This window comes from Candoia aspera, chromosome 2 (genome assembly GCF_035149785.1).
Source record: "Candoia aspera isolate rCanAsp1 chromosome 2, rCanAsp1.hap2, whole genome shotgun sequence".
NCBI classification, from domain to species: Eukaryota; Metazoa; Chordata; class Lepidosauria; order Squamata; family Boidae; genus Candoia; species Candoia aspera.
The window spans coordinates 11,240,992-11,256,321 of NC_086154.1; the positions used below are offsets into that span (position 1 = coordinate 11,240,992).

Consider the following 15,330-nt stretch of genomic DNA (forward strand, 5'->3'; position numbering starts at 1 on the left):
TTCCAACCCTGCCTGGCCTTGCTCAGCACAACTGGAGGCCACCAGATTCAGAAAGGTTGCACTAATCAGCAAATTATTTAGGAGAAGTGCTAAATTAAGAGCTCATCCACTGCAGGGATGCATTAGCTGAAATGTTATGCATATGCTTTGGGGATGAACATGCTAAGCTTAAATCCAGTCTCGTAGCATCTTAAGACTCTCATATATTGCAAATAGGGCTTTTCCCATGCCCTTTACCAGCAGTAGGTTCTTTTTCATGCCGCCCCTAAACCTTTAAAATCATGGCATGTGACTTTTCACGGTCCCTATAAATGTACTGCCACAACGGGCTTTTGGCAGGGAGGAGGCAGCGATGGTTGGAAGGTGTCTCCACCCAAAGGACAGAAGTCGTAGCCGGTAAACAATTAGCCATTTGCAAAGCCGTGTTGGGCTGAAGCCTGAGTCTTGCTGCACGCCATAGTACCTTCCCTGTACAAAGTTTTCCAACATAGCCCCGTTTGATTTCTCAGTCCCTGCAAACCTTAGTTTGAGGTCAACACAGTTCCAGCTTTTAACCATGTCCAAAGTCTCTTGAAATCCCAAGTGATGAAAGGGGACCCTTGGGAGAAGTTTCATACTCCGTGTAGAAAGGAGGGGTGTCTTCTTAGCAAGGAGGGGGCAGCAAGGCCAGGAGGAGGTGCGGAGCGCTGATCTTCCATGCGGGTTCCTTGGGCTGTGAGCAGTAAATCCAGCAGCCCTTGGATTCCTACTGGGATAGGAGGCTCTGTGCGCTGATCCTCAAGACGCTGGCTCTGTGGAAGAGGGAGAAGGAGTTAGGGACGACCGCTGGTTTCTGGAGGGGAAAAACAAGTTGCTTGCAGGGGGAGGGAAGTCAGTGATCACCCAGGATTTCATCATGTTTCTGATCCAGAAGAGGAACTGAGCTACCTCCAACTGTTACACAACTCTATATGGCAGTGTTTCTCAACCTTGGCCACTTTAAGATACGTGGACTTCAACTCCCAGAATTCCCCAGCCAGCCATGCTGGCTGGGGAATTCTGGGAGTTGAAGTCCACGTATCTTAAAGTGGCCAAGGTTGAGAAACACTGCTATATGGGCTTGGGCAGAAGTGGATCATCAAGCCTTGTAGCCATTAACCTCTTTTGTCTTCCGAGACCCACCCCCTCCCTCCCTCCCTCCCTCCACTCCACCCCATTTGTACTGCTGATATTTCACAGTGGGATTTTTTTACTGGGAAATGAAGCCAAGAGATGAACTGGGCCAGTGTTGCCCGCCAAGGTAGATGCAGAAAAGTCAAGTGGGCAGCCACAAGCAGGGATCAAAGCTTTCCTCCTGACTTTTTTGACCCCTCCAGAGATATCCCTGGACTGGGCCACCAGCAGGCTTAAAACTAAGAAGAACCTGCTTTTTTTAAAATATTTTGTTTTATCCCGCCTTTATTTTTATAAATAACCTAAGGTAGGGAACATATCTAATACTCCTTCTTCCTCCTCCTATTTTCCCCACAACAACAACCTTGTGAGGTGGCTTGGGCGGAGAGAGGGACTGGCCCAAGGTCACCCAGTCAGCTTTCAAGCCTAAGGCGGGACTAGAACTCTCATACCAGGCCTGATGAGAGCCAGTTTGGTCTAGTGTTTAAGGCACCGGGCTAGAAACCAGGAGGCTGTGAGTTCTAGTCCCGCCTTGGGCCTGAAAGCCGGCTGGGTGACCTTGGGCCAGTCACTTTCCCTCAGCCCAGCTCGGTGCAATGTAGGCTCGCCTCCTCGTGGTGCACCCCGGGCAACGTGACTTGTCACGGCTAAATAGTCTACAAATCTGGCTGCTGGACATCACAAGGACTTCCCAGCAAGAAAAAAAGCAGCATGAGCACTGAACGGTTATGCCATACGGTTTAAAAAAAACCCAAAACAGGTCTGATTGGCTCTTGGGCTGAGAGAGGGGGACTGGCCCAAGGTCACTCAGCCGGCTTTCAGGCCTAAGGCGGGACTAGAACTCTCCTACCACGCCTGATTGGCTCTTGGGCTGAGAGAGAGGGACTGGCCCAAGGTCACCCAGCCGGCTTTCAGGCCTAAGGCGGGACTAGAACTCACAGCCTCCTGGTTTCTAGCCCGGTGCCTTCATCGCTAGACCAATGAAGGACACCCCAAATCCCATCCTCCATCTTCTTGTGGCATTTTTGTCATAGCCCTGACCACTGCTGCCCTCAGCAGATGGAAAAGAAGGAGAAAAGGCAGTGCTGAATGTGTATGTGTGTTTTACACACACACACACACAGAGGGTGTCCCAAAAGTTCAGTTTTAAGCTTTTTTAAAGCTGTGGATGTGTGTATGTGAGATAGATAGATCTCAAACCAGCAGTAAATTGTACTAACAGTTACATACTGTAGTTGTATTTATTATACACAGTTATGCACGGGTCATGCTATTTTTGTCTAAATACACAATGGCATTTCCATCCTGGGCTAGGTGGGTGTGGGGTTGTGTAAAGGTGATGTAATTGTCATTGTTAATGGTGTTCAATGCAATTACATCATGGTTTTCCTCCCCAGCATGGTTATCCTTTGTTGTTATAGTCAGTTTATTTATTTATCCCTTCGTACACTGCCCAGAGTTGCTGGTGAGGGGGCGGACTTAGAAATGGATTAAATAAATAAATTCTGACCCTGGAATTATTATTCATTTATTTTATTATTTATGCGTGAAGGGCAGCACCTCTTTTCCCTTCCCACTATGATAATTCCAGGATTTATAGAGCCATAAAACCATCCCATTACAACAGCTTAAACCCTAAATCTACAATCTGACCGTTCGGGAGAATGATGAAGAGAAAAGAGTCCCCCGGGACCTCATGTGGGAGGGTCAATGGCATGTACCTGGTGTGCCAGAATAGTGTCATAGAGCTGCTCTTCTGATATCCCAGAATTCTCTCCAGTTGCACCTTCAGCCCCGGCGAAATCAGCCCGCTGGTCGTTGAGCCTCCGGGCCTGGATTGTGGCCACCATGTCAAAAAATTCTTCAGCCTGGAGGGAAGTCAGAGAAGAGAAGAAGACTGGAAGAAGGAAAAGGAGGAGAAGAAGAAGTCAAAAAACAGGACACTGGCTGAATTCATGCCACACAATGATCCAATTCACCCCTTTTCTGGGTTTGCACAATCCACCGAACCATCTTCTCCCCAAGGGGTTGGATTTGTACAATACCAAAGCAAAACAACAACAAAAACAACAGCCACAACCTGGGTTAAAACTAACTAACTTGTGTGTGTTGTGGGAATGCTGCTACTAAGCCCTGACTGTTGACCTGGTTAAGCATATACTGAAAACTAAGGCAAGGCATCACAAAACTCACATTTGAAACTGTCCCTGAGAGAATCCTGGATAGGGAATCTTGGGTAATGATTTTGGACCCCCTTTCAAAGAAGCCCCTTCAACAAAACAACCAGGAATAAAATATCTGCAGGGTTTTGGAGGGGTGGCGGTGGTGAAGAGCATCTCTTTGCAAAATGGGAGCGTGGAGGGCAAGAGCCCACTCTATTTCTGGGCTTCCTAAGAGAAGAACATTTCAAGGGAAATGGCTTTTTAATTCTCAGCCTGGTTTCTGGAGATCACACCTTCATAGAAGAGAAAGTCTGGATGTGTCTGAGCTTTTAACAGTCACCTCTCCCTTAAAGTGACAGTCATTATGCCCCTGAAGGTTGTTGCAGAGCCAGATTAGGCACAATATCATTGATATTTACAGTGATGTTCATTCACGATCAGTAATAATAGCCTCTTTGAACAACTTGCATTAAAAATAAGGCATTTGTCTAGGAGGCGGGTTGTGTTTCTCTATGATAGCCAAAAAATCAGGAGGAGCTTGGTAGCTCCTTTTCAGACTAACCCATCTTATTAAAAGGGATACGCTCACAGATGCCTTCTCACTAGAAATTAAAAATAGCTTCTCCTTTTAATTTCAGAAATTCCTACTAATGTATCAGGGGGAGAAATGAACCATCTGAGTCCCTTGTTTGTGGTCCTGGGCCCCTTCTGTGGACAATTGTCAAAGATCAGCCCCTTGGCTTTTCACCATTTTGAGGTAACAAACTGCCAGCCCCACTGGGTAAACCAGACCAGGAAATCAACTCCACAGGAAGGCTAAAACTACTTTTATTGAGATTGGCTGTAATAATACAATCCTGCAAGTCTGTGTTATCCCTCCCCTCCTCCTTATACACCAGTGAATCAGGGAGGTGTCTGCCTGAGCCGCTTCTGAATGTTATCCCGTTGCTCTGGACTTAAAAAATGTTTCAGCCCCTTTTGCCTAGGTAATAGTTCCTGCAGAGTTTCATCAAGGTCATCTTCCTTACTCTCTACAGCAGTGTTTCCCAATCTCAGCAACTGCAAGGTGTGTGGACTTCAACTCCCAGAATTCCTCAGCCAGCATGGGAAAAAAATGAAAATTCCAGTCCTGCCCCCAGGTGCCTGAGATGGCTTTATCCCCAAAGCATTAAATGCAGCCCTCAGACACTCCAAGGTTCCTCTTACTTGGTTGCACATGAACACATTCTTTCGAAAAAGTAAAAAAAAGAATTGTGCAAGGGAAGTTTCTGAAAGTAGTGTAAAAGTTGCATCTTGTGGAAATTTTAATCACTGCCACTTCAAACTAAATTGGCTTAGTCCTCAATTCATACAAAATGCCGGACGTTTCTGTTGCACAACTGAGGAGGGTTCCCCAAAAGCTTTTTTAAGAAACTGAACTTATGCTATAATTAGGAAGTGAGAAAATAACTGCTCTTGTTTTCTTAAGCAGTTGGCTTTCAGCTTCTGTCAGATGTTGTTGTTGTTGTTTATTCATTTAGTCGCTTCCGACTCTTCATGACTTCATGGACCAGCCCACGCCAGCGCTTCCTGTTGGTTGTTGCCACCCCCAGCTCCCCCAGGGACGAGTCCGTCACCTCTAGAATGTCATCCACCCACCTTGCCCTTGGTTGGCCCCTCTTCCTTTTGCCCTCCACTCTCCCCTCTTCCTTCTGCCCTCCAGCATCAGCATCTTCTCCAGGGTGTCCTGTCTTCTCATTATGTGGCCAAAGTATTTCAGTTTTGCCTTTAGTGTCATTCCCTCAAGTGAGCAGTCTGGCTTTATTTCCTGGAGGATGGACTGGTTTGATCTTCTGGCAGTCCAAGACACTCTCAGAATTTTCCTCCAACCCCACAGTTCAAAACCAATTGACTTGGAAAAAAGAGGTAACACAACTCCCTCTCCTACTCCTGTGGTCTTGAACAGGTATTCGAAATGCAAAAAATCTGCTAAGGAGCATCCATAATATGGATAGAAAGATTGTTATGAATGGCTCCAGATCAGGGATAAGCAAACTTTTGGAACCAGCTGGTATATTTGGAGAGTTGAGATTATGTTGTGGGCATGCTCACAAAATGGCTGTCATGAGGGCCAGAAGTCATATGGCTAAGGTTCCCACTATTTCCCTCACCAGCCACCTAGGCATCTCTATAAAACCTGTTTACTTTTTGTCTATTTTTCTGGGCATTTCCAAAAAAAGCAATCCTATTTCTCCACCCAATTTCTTTCTTAGGGATGCCCATGGGAGCTGTGTGTCACGCAGAGGCCTTCTTGGAATGTGAGTTACTGCAATCAGTTTCACCTTTCATATAGTTTTTATATTCTTATTCATATAATAAAATGAGAATAATGACAATATTTTAACTATATACAACATGAAAATAGCTCAGATTTGTCAATCAATGGCAATCCTGATGTTAAGAAATGAGAGTGGGCAAATGCGCCGGTCTTTCTTACCTGTCTGGTCATTCTCTAGTAATCCTGTAGGAGTAGGGGGCAGAGATTTCCAAGGCCTGGCAGGTGCATGCTTCCGAATTCTTTGCTTTGAACGCAAAATAGCACCCTGGCTTGGCAGAGCACTGAAATCAACTTGAGAAGAGAGGCTCTGGATGAGAAAAACAGGAGAGAGAAAAGGCATAGATGGAATGAGGTGCTTCTCCGAGTACACTCTAGTGGGTTGCATTTTGACTGGAGTATTGTTGTATGTTCTAATTGTTTTAGAATCTTGTTAGAGGACTTGACACCTGCCCTACAAGGCCTTACTGCCCGGGAAAACCTGGTTTGGAAGGGCAGGAGGCACATTTCAAAAACTTATAAATAAGAAGTCATATTTGCCACCGCTGAGGGATGGGATGGTGGTGCTGAGAAGACGCCGTCTGTCCTTTTCTAAACATCTTAAAGGAAGGATGTGATAAAAACATAACAATTGTTACTGGATGCAGATCAAAGCATAGGAGGAAGACAGGCAAAGATACTTATGTAAGAAGACAACTTCAGATTGCTCCCATGGCTTCATCCTTTTTACAGGGAAATGCAAAATGTCCAGCTCTCCTGAAGCTGGCACCTTCCAAACGAGTTGCATTGCAGTTCCCATCACCTCAGCCCACAAGCTCAAAGGCTTGGAAAAGACATGGATAGATGGCTAACAAGTTGGTCATCAGGAACCTACAGGCCCCTGGGGAACCAAATTACATCTTCCAACAAATGCTATTGTCCTTGCTAGCCTGGGATGCTGGGACTTGTAATCCATTCATCAAATTTATACACTGCCCATCTCACTGTGGAAGTGACTGGGAGGTTTACAAATAAAAATTTAGTCCCACCTTTGGCCCCATTTAGCCCCACCTGGAAGGCCCCAGGTTCCTCCTCTGGAAACAGTTACTGTAAAGTAAAACCATCTGAGAATCAAATCAGCAGCATTTCTATCTGCTGCATTGTTATTAAAGGCACAAGCTATTTTCTGAGGAAATAATGCAGGTGAAAACCCTAAACTTAGTCTTCATAGTAGGAGATGTTTCATTCTGAATCACTGTGAGTGAAAAACTGGATAAAACTCACCATGCAAAACTGCTGTTTCAAGTGTGAAGTGGGCTGGCTTGAGCCAGGAACACTCCCAAAATGCTCAGAATCTTGCATGGTTTTGTCCTTGAAATGGTTCAGAATGAACTCTTTTGCAGACCCCTGAGTTCTTTCCCAAAAACAGTTTGGGAGAAGTGGTTAGGACATTGCGGGAGCACAACACCTCTCTTCTTCATGAGCCTGAAAAAAGATGCAGCTGGTTTAATGAGCTGTTGAGCCTCTTTAAAGCAGCAGCATCTTTTTCCAGGCTCACCCAGAAGCATAATGGCTGGGGAATTCTGGGAGTTGAAGTCCATGCACCTTAACATTGCCGAGATTGGAAAACACCACTCCAGATTTTTGGGGCCACTATCCCCAGATGACTGAGGAATTCCAGGAATTTAAGTGCTACCACATCTGGAAGGCATGACATTGAGGAAGGCTGTTCTTTGTTTTCTTAAAGTGCCAATTCATTCTTTTCTTTTCCAGCCATATTCCATCTCTCCCCCTTAGCCCATTCCTCACTACTGTTCAGAGAAAAGTTGCCTCTTCGTATGTTTTTAATTTGTACTTTTGCACACTGGGCAGTTCATCCTATGCTACAGCCTCCCTCAAGCGATCGAGAATGATAGTGTTTGCATAACACGCCTTCACTTACCCGTTTTCCCGCAGTTCTTGCATCAGAAACATTACTCTCTGGTGGTGCCTTTTCCTTTTCTATTGCATTCATTTCATGCTCCATTTTCTTTGCTTGCTCCCAACAGAGTGCCTGAAGATTCTTTTACGAAGAAGGTATTTCTGGTTTGCTACAAGAAAGAAGAAGGAAACAGATTTGGTCTTATTCCACAATTTCAGGCATATAGTTCCTAGTTCCGAGGGAATGGATGGGTCTGCATGTTTATGAATTTAGATAAAGTTTGCTCCGTATAAATCAGAACTGCTTCCAAGTGCTGTTAATTCAGGCATATATTACCATCAGCACTTACGCATTTAAATATAAGCATAAATCATATTCTTTGGTGCGGCAGGGAGAAATATACACAAACACATTGGCACCTTGCCCTGTAAATTTACAATTAGAACAATTAGGGAGACAATTAATGGAAGGGAGAGGCAACTCTACAAAGAAATGGCATGAGGGTTGCCAAGTTACCAGGGAAAAAAGTCATTTCCTGCTCCTGGCCCTTTAATAGTGATTCACCTGGGTGAAAAGCAGCCGCCGCCAAGTTTTTTTGAAGCAGGAGGGAAAAAACCCCTATTGTCTGTTTCAGCTGCCTGATCAAGTTGTTGAAGACACAGGAGCAGGTTAGCTAAAAGCTGGCAGAGGCTAAGTGAGCATATTCATATTTTTGGCTTCCTTCAAACAGTGTTGCCCTTTCCCCCTGCAAACACTGCTCTGGTGCCTTTTTAACAGCAGACTGATTGATTGATTGATGATATGCCATCATTGTTTTCATCTCCTAGCATCCACACAGATAGATTTTCTCCACGACCATCTGTCCCTGACCTTAAGTATTTGTACAGGTAGGCCTCGACTTACAATCATTCATTTCGCAGCTGTTCGAAGGTATGACGTCACTGAAAAAAGTGACTTACAACCGGTCCTCACGCTTACGACCATCACAGCGTCCCTGCAGTCATGTGATCAAAATTCAGGTGCTTGGCAACTGGCATGTATTTACAATGGTTGCAGCGTCCTGGGATCACATGACTGCCATTTGTGACCTTCCCAGCCAGCTTCTGACAAGCAAAGTCAATGGGAGAAGCCAGATTCACTTAACAACCATGTGATTCGCTTAACAGCTGAGGCAAAAAGGTCATAAAATTGGGAGTGACTCACTTAGTGACAGAAATTCCAGTCCCGGTTGTGGTGGTAAGTTGAGGACTACCTGAAACTAGCAATTCAGATAACTGGTTTTAGTGGATCTTATTTCATTATTGTTGTTGTTGATATTATTTATTAGAAGTATAAGACTACCAATTCCAAAAGACTCAAGGTGGTATAGAAAATGATAAACATCATAAGAATACAGAAATATCAATGTGCTGGGGAAAGACGCAAACAGGAAAATTGCAACTGCCTATTATTAATCAAGCAGGACTACAAATAAGTTCACATGGCAGCCTTGGTAAACTTGAGTATTATTTATTTGCTTGTTTATTAAATAAAGCAATAACAACACTGCCCAACTCGATAAGGACTACCTAAACCAGGAGGAGAACATAAAAATTAAAGAAATGGTTTTAGTTTAATAGGAGATTTAGGGCTTACATATTTTGCCTTATTTTTCATACCCTCCTCTTGAGTAGTTAAGAACTATCCTAGGATCAGATTTTCAGGATATGATCCTTTTCTTTGCATGGAGATGCATTTTGGTGTTTCAATTTCCTAGCTGATGTGCAGTTAGCAACTAATTCTGGAGGGGTTGGGAGAATGAAAGGGCTTCTGTAGCTGTAGTAAAAAAACAGAACAGTTGTTCTCAGTCTTGGCTATTTTAAAATAGGCTGGCTGGGGAATTCTGGGAGTTGAAGCCCACACATCTTCAAGTTGCTGAGATTGAGAAAGACTGGCTCAGAAGAAGAGATTTCAGCATCTGTTGCGCAAGTGACTCTGGTGGACATTCTGCCTTCCGTACACAGGCCGTAATGATGCCAAGCCTCTGAGGCCTTTTCCATAGACTTGTAGGGCAGAAGGGCCACTGAGAGCATCAACTCCTTCCACATGCTGGAACCCCAAGTGCTGTAGAGCATCCCAGACTAGTGGCTGTCTAGCTGTCACTTGGACTCACACAGTTTTTCAGCCTGATTCCTGTCCTGCCTCTTCTCTCTAGTTAAGAGCTAAACATGCGCAACAAGGAGTTTTATCGGTGAGTCTAGGGTGAGTCACAACACTGTGTGTGTCTAGGTGGGTATGCATGTTTGTTTGTATGTATGTGTTTATGGGTCTGTGTGTGTGTGTGTAGTGTGCCAAAAGTCAGGCCCCATAAGCCAATCACAATATGTTCATTATTTGTGTAGTATTTGTTCAATGGCCCCTGTTTTGTTTTGTGTTTTTTTGCTGTCTATTAGATTATCTTAGTCTGGGCTGTCTGTTTGATTCAATGTTTTTAGCTGTTTTTATGTTTTCCCTAATTTTGTATGCTGCCCAGAGTCCACTGGAGTTGGGTGGCCAGTACATTTAATTAAATAATAATTAATATTATTAATTTTTTTTTCAGAAAAATGTTACTGTACTTAGGAATGTTCAAAGCTCATGCACTGAATGGGTAAGGAAGTGTTCAGAAGAAAATGGCAACCAATTTGAACATTTAATGTAATTTGGGCCTGATTTGGGCGGGGGGTTCTATACACACACGGACACACACAATCTCATGGGCACAATACCCCAGTTCATTTATTAATGCTAGGAAGACCCTTTGAAACTTGTTAGACATTGAGACAACAGAAACAACTTTACAGGTAGTCCTTGTTTAACGACCACTCGTTCAGCAACCAAACTTACAATGGCACTGAACAAGTGGTAGTTACAACCAGACCTTGTTTTTACAGCTGTTGCAGGGTCCCACGGTCACATGATCGCGATTTCCAATGTTCCCAGCTGGCTTCCCACAAGCAACGTCAATGGGGAAGACAGAAGTCATGGTCACATGAGGACCTCACTTAACGACAGCAACTGGGACTTCTGGAACTGCTGTTGCTAAGCGGGGCGGCCATGTGGTTTTTTGACTTACGACTGCATCGCTTAATGATGGAGTTTCTGGTCCCAACTAGCATTGTTAAACAAGGACTACCTGTGTTCTGAACACACACAACATGCGGTTCTCTGCAAAACTGCCTGACTTCTTCTCTCTCACCCTTTTTTCATACATAGAAACTGTTGTGTGCAATACGGCCAGTGGCCAGGATGGAAATATATCATAAAAAGGGGAACAGCAGCAAAATGTTGCAGTATAAACTATTCCTGCAAATCAACAGTATCCCAGAAATAAAGAATCCCCTTCCACGATAATCCATTCAATTCCCTTTTTCCTCTTGCTAGTTTAAGACTAGCCTTAATAGGACAGGATTTTTAAAGTGTTTTTCTTCCAGTTAAATTCTCCCCCCCCCCCGATTTTTTTTAGATGGATGATTTGTCCTACAAATCTTAGTTTCTCTCCAAACCAGCTGTTGGTCAACCTTGTGGCCCGGATTGTGTTGTTTTGCCACTATTAGGGATTCACGTTCAAATAATGAGTTCCCTGGTAAACCAGACTTCCTCAATCTAGTTCTGTCTGAATCTGGTGGACTACAATGTCAGTGATATTCACTGAAATGGCCATGCTGACCGTGTACGCTGGAACTGTAATCCAAGGGGTATGTAGGATGACAAGAAAGTGGGATTTTGGGAAGGCTCCAGTGCTATCACCCTTGCATTCTCTTTAAAATACCCCAAACAGCCACACACATAGGCCGTCCTGGCCAGAAATATCGGCATTTCTACTGCCTTCTTTTTATGAAAGTGAAGTGTTTTCTGAACATGTTCAGAATCACTTTGATCTTAACAATAGCAACAAACAGTTCCTTTGGGAGGGGAGATTCATAAATTATCTTACCTGAGGTGGTATTCAGCATAAATTGCCTGGATTTTGAACCTTAAAACCCAGTATGCTGGTTTTCCTTTTGCTTCACTCCCAGTATAGGAAAGATCACAACTTCCCTGCCACCTGTAGGTTATGCCGTGACAATTACACAGATGTGACAATTGCACAGATGTGTATTTCACGGGGACAAGCTAGTGGCTTGTTTGGCCTTGTTCCAGTGTTGATGATGATGATGATTCAGTCCCTCATTTGGTCAGATCAAACGGGGGGGAGGTCTTTGCTCTGCCCTAAACCTGATCAAATCAAGCCTTCCTCCCAGCTAGCATGTTAGAATACTGTAATATTTTCTCTTCTTTACAAACTGGAGGCACAAGATGGCCCAGATTTGATGAAGCCACGATGGGGCAAAGATTTCAAGCCCCAGTTCCTACATACCATGTTCCCAATTTGGCCTTGCATTAGCAACCTGGTTAATAAAGATCCACAGCTCTCAACAGCCAAATACCACAACGTCTGCCTCTTTGACTCTCTGTGCGAGCATTTGCAGGAAAAACTTCCAGTGCCGTAGGATTGACTATGCCAACATTTCCCCCGTCTTTTCCCCCATGTGTTGGGGCACTGCTTGGGAATTTGGGGGGCTGTACATAGTCCATCCTATCTAGAGAGCCCTCTCTCAGCCAGTCTTCCACCATCTGGTTTTATTTATTTATTATTTAGTTAGTTAGTCCCAGGACTTAGATGGCTACCTATCTCATACAACGACTCTCGGTGGCTCACCACAACCCATAAAACATGGTCAAAAGCAAAGGTACCCTCCACCCCCAGGCACCAGATCAAACATCCTCACAGCTCAAACCCCATCCTGACCCAACGCCTGGTGGAAGAACTGGGTCTTCACAGATTTTGGCTCTTGACTCAGAAGGATGGGATCGTACCCTAAAACATCTGGAAGATGGTGGGTGGGAGCCATGGCCTAAGGTCCCAGGCCAAGAGGCCTCCTGAGAACCTCCTACGCAGGAGAATACCTTGCCTGCAAACAAAGTCAACTTGATGGAGCAATTCTCTTTGGCGTTTCAGCACCCCACCCCTCACCTTTCTGGTCCCCTTGCAGTCACGCCGCTGGCAATTTCCGGCAGCACCCCATCATCCCCTTGGTTCTCGCTCTGGGCTTGCTGGCAACTGGCCTCCCTCCATCTCAGCTCATTTGGATGGCTGCTGTGAGAGCTTCTCCTACTGCGGCTGCTTCCGCTGCCTCTCAGCCTGCCTGGCTACGCCTCGGTTTCTACACGGGAAACCACGGCTTCCTGTTCTTGCTGCTGCTTTTCTCGCGCGCCTCCCCATCCCTCCCAGGGCTGGCCAGAGCAACGGAGGAAAGAGACAGGTGTGGGGATTGCTCGCTTTCTTCCTTGATTTGCTCAACCTGCAGTTTCCACAACCGCTTCCTCCTTCGCAGACGCTCAGGGTGGGGGGAAGATGGTTAGGGGGAGCCCACGTCTTTCCCGTGACACGTCTGCAGCATGCTGGGACCAGTCTGAGCTTTCTCTAGGCCTCACCATTTGATATACCGTTCACTTCAGGGGTTAGATGGGTTGTTAGAACCCTCCATGCCAGTGTTTCTCAACCTGGCAACTTTAAGATGTGTGGACTTCAGCTGGGGAATTCTGGGAGTTGAAGCCCACACATCTTAAAGTTGCCACGCTTGAGAAACACTGCTCCATGCACACGTGGACTTCGTACATTCAAAACTGAGAATAAGTAGATTAAATCCAGCAAGTTAAGACCTTGGCAAATTCCTTAGTTCCGAAGTCCTCAAACAACACCGCAGACGAGGCTTGACGCAGATCGAAACCATATAAGCACCAATTATATTCAATATACATACCCCAAAAGAAGGATCCTCTGAACTTTAAACAATGTCTCCCACCCCAAAGATGGGCCAGAAAACAACCCATCTGCTTCCATGACTCAGCAAATGTAAGATGAGCCCCATTTATTATCTGGAGGGAAAACTTTTCATCAGAAGAGAAAACACAGAAACACAAAGGTCAAAGAGGAAGCTTTCTTAGCCACATCTGTTGCCAAGCTCTTCTTACTGGAGAGCTCATGAGATTAGCCTCCGGGATGATCTCTGCTATTTCTAGATGTTTCAGGAAGTAGATGTTTTCTACGTGATTCCCTGCCGTTGCTCTTTCAATACTAGCAATTAGTCACTACAGAGTCGCTGGTTTGAGACTGGCAGCTGTACAGATTGAAGCAATCCATCAAATAAACAAACAAACAAACAAACAAACAAATAAAACCTAACCGGCTTCAATTACTGTCAAATATAAATCAGTGCTATGACTTGATTGATTAAATGAATAAATTACAATCGACCAATCCATTTTCCACAGGCAAAAACACAGCCCTTGTTTATAAGGGAAAGAAGGGCTGAGCAGAGGCAAGTTCACAAATAAATAAGTCAGTCAGTCTATTCCTTCCTGACTGGCAGGGTTTCTCCATAGTCTCGGGAAGAGATTTTTCTTTGCTGGTACTTGATCCTTGGAAATCAGGAGTGAGCAAATAGCTCCTAAGGGCCACATTTGTCTCACCAGAGTGTTTCTTCTTCCCTCCCTCCCCACGTGCCAGAAACTACTCTGCCAAAATTTGGTGGCTGAATGTGACTTTTGAAACAATTTGTTTTCCCCCCATCTGATCTGCCCCTCCCCGATAGGTTACAGGTAGTCCTTGCTTAATGAACACAATTGGGACTGGAATTTTGGTTGCTAAGCCAAGTGGTTATTAAGCCAATCTGACCCAATTTTACAACCTTTTTTGTGGCAGTTGTTAAGCGAATCACTGCAGGCGCTAAGCAAACCACATGGCTCCCCAAGCGAACCATGTGGTTCCCCATTGATTTTGCTTGCCAGAAGCCAGCCAGGAAGGTCAGAAATGGTGATCACGTGGCCACAGGACACGGCAACTGTCGTAAATGCAAACTGGTTGCCAAGTGCCCAAATTGTGATCACGTGACCTCAGGGACACTGCAGTGGTGGGAGAACTGGTCATAAGTAGCTTTTTTCAACATTGTTGTAAGTCCGAACCATCACTAAATGAATGGTTGTTAAGTGAGGACTACCTGTATAACTCCCAGAATTCTCAGTTAGTATACTGCTTGGGAATTCTGGGGGTTGTAGTCTACCACAGACTATTCTAACTTACTCCAGTCATATTCTCCCCCCACCAGTGTGTTGGGTTACAAGTTCCAGAATTCCAAGTTAGCATACTGCTTGGGAATTCTGGGGGCTGTAGTCCACCATATCTAGACAGCCCTAGTCTGTGGTGCTCTCAGCCAGTCTTCTACCATCTGGTTCTCTGCAAATGGGCCATTTTCTGGCTTCCTGACTTGCAGCAATGTGCTCAAAAGTATGTGGAAGATGGCAAATTGGTACAGTTTAAAGTAAAAATAAGAATAAGAATAATAATAAGAATCCCCCAGTGCTAAGCCTTCAGCAAAGGATCTTTACCTTGTCGTGGTGCTGGAGCTTGAGCACCTCAATGATGCCAGGAGCTAAACCGTGAAGGGCCACCCAAGACGGGAAGGTCATGACAGAGAGGTCAGACTAAACACGATCCCTGGGGAAGGTAATGGCAACCCACCCCAGTATTCTTGCTGTGAAAACTAAATGGATCAGTACAACCAGAGATATGTCGGTATACCATCGGAAGATGAGACCCCCAGGTCGGAAGATGGTCAAAATGCTACTGGGGAGGAACAGAGGATGAGCTCAACTAGCCCCAGACGTGATGACGCAGCTAGCTCAAAGCCGAAAGGACGGCTAGCGGCCGACGGTGCTGGTGGTGAACGGCGAATCCCATG

The 15,330-nt window shown here is 45.0% G+C and overlaps 2 protein-coding genes across 2 annotated transcripts in view; both read right to left on the minus strand.

Moving 5' to 3' along the window:
• AGPAT1 (1-acylglycerol-3-phosphate O-acyltransferase 1) overlaps positions 1-15,330 on the minus strand; it is a 170,391-nt gene that overhangs the window by 82,755 nt on the left and 72,306 nt on the right. The window lies entirely within an intron of this gene.
• Positions 451-12,714, minus strand: LOC134492156 (G-protein-signaling modulator 3-like). The gene is made up of 5 exons (XM_063296331.1): positions 12,564-12,714; positions 7,550-7,697; positions 5,791-5,938; positions 2,874-3,049; positions 451-791 (listed from the first exon to the last, which is right to left on the minus strand). Exons 2-5 carry the CDS (start codon positions 7,631-7,633, stop codon positions 612-614), a joined length of 588 nt encoding a protein of 195 aa, XP_063152401.1. The 5' UTR covers positions 7,634-7,697; positions 12,564-12,714; the 3' UTR covers positions 451-611.

Excerpts from the sequence above, each read along its gene's own strand:
- LOC134492156 (XM_063296331.1), bottom strand. The coding sequence starts at position 7,633 with ATGGAGCATGAAATGAATGCAATAGAAAAGGAAAAGGCACCACCAGAG. Across the intron at positions 5,939-7,549 it reads CAAGAACTGCGGGAAAACGG|AGCCTCTCTTCTCAAGTTGA; the intron begins GTAAGTGAAGGC and ends TTTCTCATCCAG. Across the intron at positions 3,050-5,790 it reads ACTAGAGAATGACCAGACAG|TCTTCTTCTCTTCTCTGACT; the intron begins GTAAGAAAGACC and ends TCCTTCTTCCAG.